General features: G+C 34.2%; 1 protein-coding gene across 1 annotated transcript; it reads left to right on the top strand.

Annotated features, from left to right (window-relative positions):
* The first annotated feature begins 523 nt into the window (after nucleotides 1-523).
* On the top strand, nucleotides 524-3110 carry LOC120216745 (jasmonate O-methyltransferase-like). The gene is made up of 4 exons (XM_039214092.1): nucleotides 524-646; nucleotides 737-1138; nucleotides 2256-2528; nucleotides 2614-3110. Exons 1-4 carry the CDS (start codon nucleotides 572-574, stop codon nucleotides 2980-2982), a joined length of 1119 nt encoding a protein of 372 aa, XP_039070023.1. The 5' UTR covers nucleotides 524-571; the 3' UTR covers nucleotides 2983-3110.
* The last annotated feature ends 348 nt before the right edge of the window (nucleotides 3111-3458 follow it).

Genomic DNA, 3458 nt, shown 5'->3' with positions numbered 1-3458 from the left:
GGTGGAATTGAGTTTTAAAGATAAAAAAGGTCGTGAAAATAAACTATTATATCTAAATAAATTTGAACCACTTAAAATTAAAAATAAGAATTTTTTAATAAAATATTATAAAATAGTATTTGTTTAAAAATATTTTTTCCTACAAAGACCACTTTATTTGTTCTTGTTTTCATTTTTATTTTCAACCAAACATGTTCTTTAGAATCACAATGAAGTCAAATATTTAATTAATTATTCGGTTACATTCAGTGATAGATCTATAGGTTATTGAGAGTCGGCATGTGCCCATCTTGAAATTCGCTTTTTTCGATCAATTACTTATTTTACTGATGATGTACACTTTAAAGTTATATTTGTGTCCACCCATTAAAAATTTTGTATTATTAATATATATGTGCTCATCCTAGCACATCTACAAATATTCGATGTAGATAAATATCCATCTTAAAATTCAAATTTTCTTTCACTTATCTATTTGAGCCTATAAAAAGGGCACCCATATGCCCTTCCGCTCACATCTTTCTGTAATCTCGTAAACGCAATATACGATAAATTGAAAGACAAAGAGACCATGGAAGTAATACAAGTTCTTCACATGAACAAAGGGAATGGCGATACTAGTTATGCAAAGAACTCAAGTGTTCAGGTTTTTATGATTTACATGTTTTTCATATTAATTGCTCTTTCCTCTTTGTTTCTCCTTAACTCCATGTCTTTGCATCTTTCCCTTTGTTAGAGGGAAATCATATCTATCGGGAAAACAGTCATCGAGGAAGCTTTACTGCAACTCTCGGGCAACAATGATATAAAAAGCATGGGAATTGCAGACCTGGGTTGCTCTTCGGGTCCCAACACCTTATCAGTAATCTCGGAGATTATGGACGTGGTTCGAGCAAAGTGTGGTCATATCGGCCGCCCCGTGCCGGAGTTCAGGCTTTTCTTGAACGATCTTTATAGCAACGATTTCAATTACCTGTTCATGTCGTTACCGGCATTCTACAAGAGGCTTAAAGAAGAGAAGGGAGTGGCATCCCACTGCTTCATATCGGGTGTCCCGGGATCCTTCTATGCCAGATTGTTCCCTACCAACACCCTCCACTTCGTCTACTCTTTTTCCAGTCTTCACTGGTTATCCCAGGTTAGTGCCATTTCAATACTGAAACCTTGGGGAAAAGGTTCACGCTTAAACCTCTTTAATGACTTTTAGACATTAAATTACTTTATTTACTTTTAATAGACTTTACTTAAAAAAATTATAAATATTTTAAACAATTAAATTTTACCAAAATATATTTTTTAAAATGGTGTAAAACTCATTTAATTCAAACTAGTGTCAGTGAGTGTCTAATTAAGTTTGTATTAAATTAGTTACTCCAGATTTAGTTAAACATTTAATAATATTATTATTTTCCTTTTAAAATAAGAGTATTTTAATTATTTCTAATGAAATTGATATAAAATTTGTTACTCCAAATTTCATATAATTCAATAACAAATAATTAGTTAAAAAATAATAATGAAATTAGTTATAAAAATTAATGGCTCTCTCGGGTTTATAATGGAAATGAGAAACATGACAGATAAGAAAGTTTTGAAGTGAATAATGAATGTGTAAAGGCTTTAAAAGTAATAGGACAGAAGAAATTTTTTTTTTTTTTTGAGAAAGCAGAAGAAGGGTTTTAGTTGACGGAAATCATGAAGCAACAACAAAAACAACAACAACAAAATCCTATTCCCATGTATAATGGGGTAAGGGGAGATAGGATGGTAGGCTGCGCCCAATGCCAGGATTGAGAACAGCTTCCGTGGAAGACCTCCAGCAGTCAGAAAATCAAAGATAAAGATTAAATGTAATGCATGTATAAATAAATAAATAAATAAATACATAATTGAACAGTCTTCATATGCAGCAATAAATACCGTAATTGCTGCAAACGTTGCATCATTGTTCAATTGTGGGACAACAATTCCTAACAACCATAAGACTTCTATCCTTAAATATTCCGAAAAGAATCACTGATTTTATTATTATCTTCCACCCGTAAAGGGTGTGTCATAATCTAGTCAATAATAACCAGAACATGCTCCTCCTACAAGTTTAAGAAATTACTATATTATAAGATGATATAGAAAACAATGAACATCTATGGAATTGCACCGGAGTATTACTGTCAGGCGAACATATTAGAGTTCAATCCCATGCAGCACCGAGGTTCTTTCCCGCGGCTTGAGAATAAAATTCTGAAATTTTGCAGGTTCCGGTAGGGCTGGAGAGTGATGCCGTGGAGAATTTAAATAAAGGGAAGGTGTATATTTCAAAGAGCAGCCCTCAAAGCGTGTTGGATGCGTACTCAATGCAATTCCAGGATGATTTCTCAGCGTTCATAAAGTCACGTTCGGAGGAGTTGGTTCCGGGCGGCCGCATGGTCCTTTCTTTCTTGGGCAGGAACGCCATTGATCCCGCAGCCGCAGAAGCTTGCTATCAGTGGGAGTTGTTGGCCGAAGCGCTGATGAGCCTCGTTAAAGAGGTATACATTAGAATGGATTAAATCATGGGTTACTGGTAAAAGTTGAATTGTGCTTTGAACCTTTTCTTTTTCTCTCTCTTTGCAGGGTTTAATTGAAGAGGAAAAACTAGATTCCTTCAATACACCTTACTATGCTCCTAGTGCTGAGGAAATAAAGGCGGAGATTGAAAAGGAAGGGACATTCAAAATTGATAGCCTGGAAGTCTTCGATGTGGACTGGGATGGAGGTGCCATTACTGACATCCAAACCCAACAAGGGAAAGCATTGATTGGGGAGCGAGTGGCTAAGACGATCAGAGCTGTGGTGGAATCCATGCTGGAATCTCACTTTCAAATCGGACAAGATACGATGGATGTTTTATTCGTCAAGTTTGCAGACATTGTAGGCACCTACTTGTCAAAGACCAGAACCAAGTACATCAATTTCGTGATTTCCCTGGTTAAAAAGGGATAATCAAACCAACTTGGAAGCTCATATCCCAACTCTGTTTTTATTTTCATTGGACCGTTTATTAGATAACTTATTAGGGTTAGATAACTTATTAGGGAAGTGAATTTAAGCAGGCACGGACCTAGAGTTGATCGGGTAACCGTCTCTTTAATATATTTTAGACTTTTTATATTTTCTATTAATAATATATTTTCGTTCCCTTAAAATCTTATAAGTTTTTCATTCTTTAAAATTGTTGAAGTTCATATTTTATAAACTTATCATTCTATAAAATTTTATAAGTTCGTTTTTATTATTTGATCACTTCTGATATAAAATTTTGTTTTCCCTGAATATAAATAAAGCTTTGGGGCTGACACCCTCTGATTTTTATTATACTAAGTTATTTGTAGTGATCGAGGTGGTGTAATGAACAATAACAAATAACTTTTTCTCCTTGAAATTCTTAATTATATTTTACATTCATAAAGCAGGTGTAT

This window comes from Hibiscus syriacus, unplaced genomic scaffold (assembly GCF_006381635.1).
Source record: "Hibiscus syriacus cultivar Baekdansim isolate YM2019G1 unplaced genomic scaffold, ASM638163v2 tig00110163_pilon, whole genome shotgun sequence".
Classification (NCBI taxonomy): Eukaryota; Viridiplantae; Streptophyta; class Magnoliopsida; order Malvales; family Malvaceae; genus Hibiscus; species Hibiscus syriacus.
This window is presented reverse-complemented; position numbering and strand designations above follow the sequence as displayed.

Excerpts from the sequence above, each read along its gene's own strand:
- LOC120216745 (XM_039214092.1), top strand. The coding sequence starts at position 572 with ATGGAAGTAATACAAGTTCTTCACATGAACAAAGGGAATGGCGATACT. Across the intron at positions 647-736 it reads CAAAGAACTCAAGTGTTCAG|AGGGAAATCATATCTATCGG; the intron begins GTTTTTATGATT and ends TCCCTTTGTTAG. Across the intron at positions 1,139-2,255 it reads GTCTTCACTGGTTATCCCAG|GTTCCGGTAGGGCTGGAGAG; the intron begins GTTAGTGCCATT and ends GAAATTTTGCAG.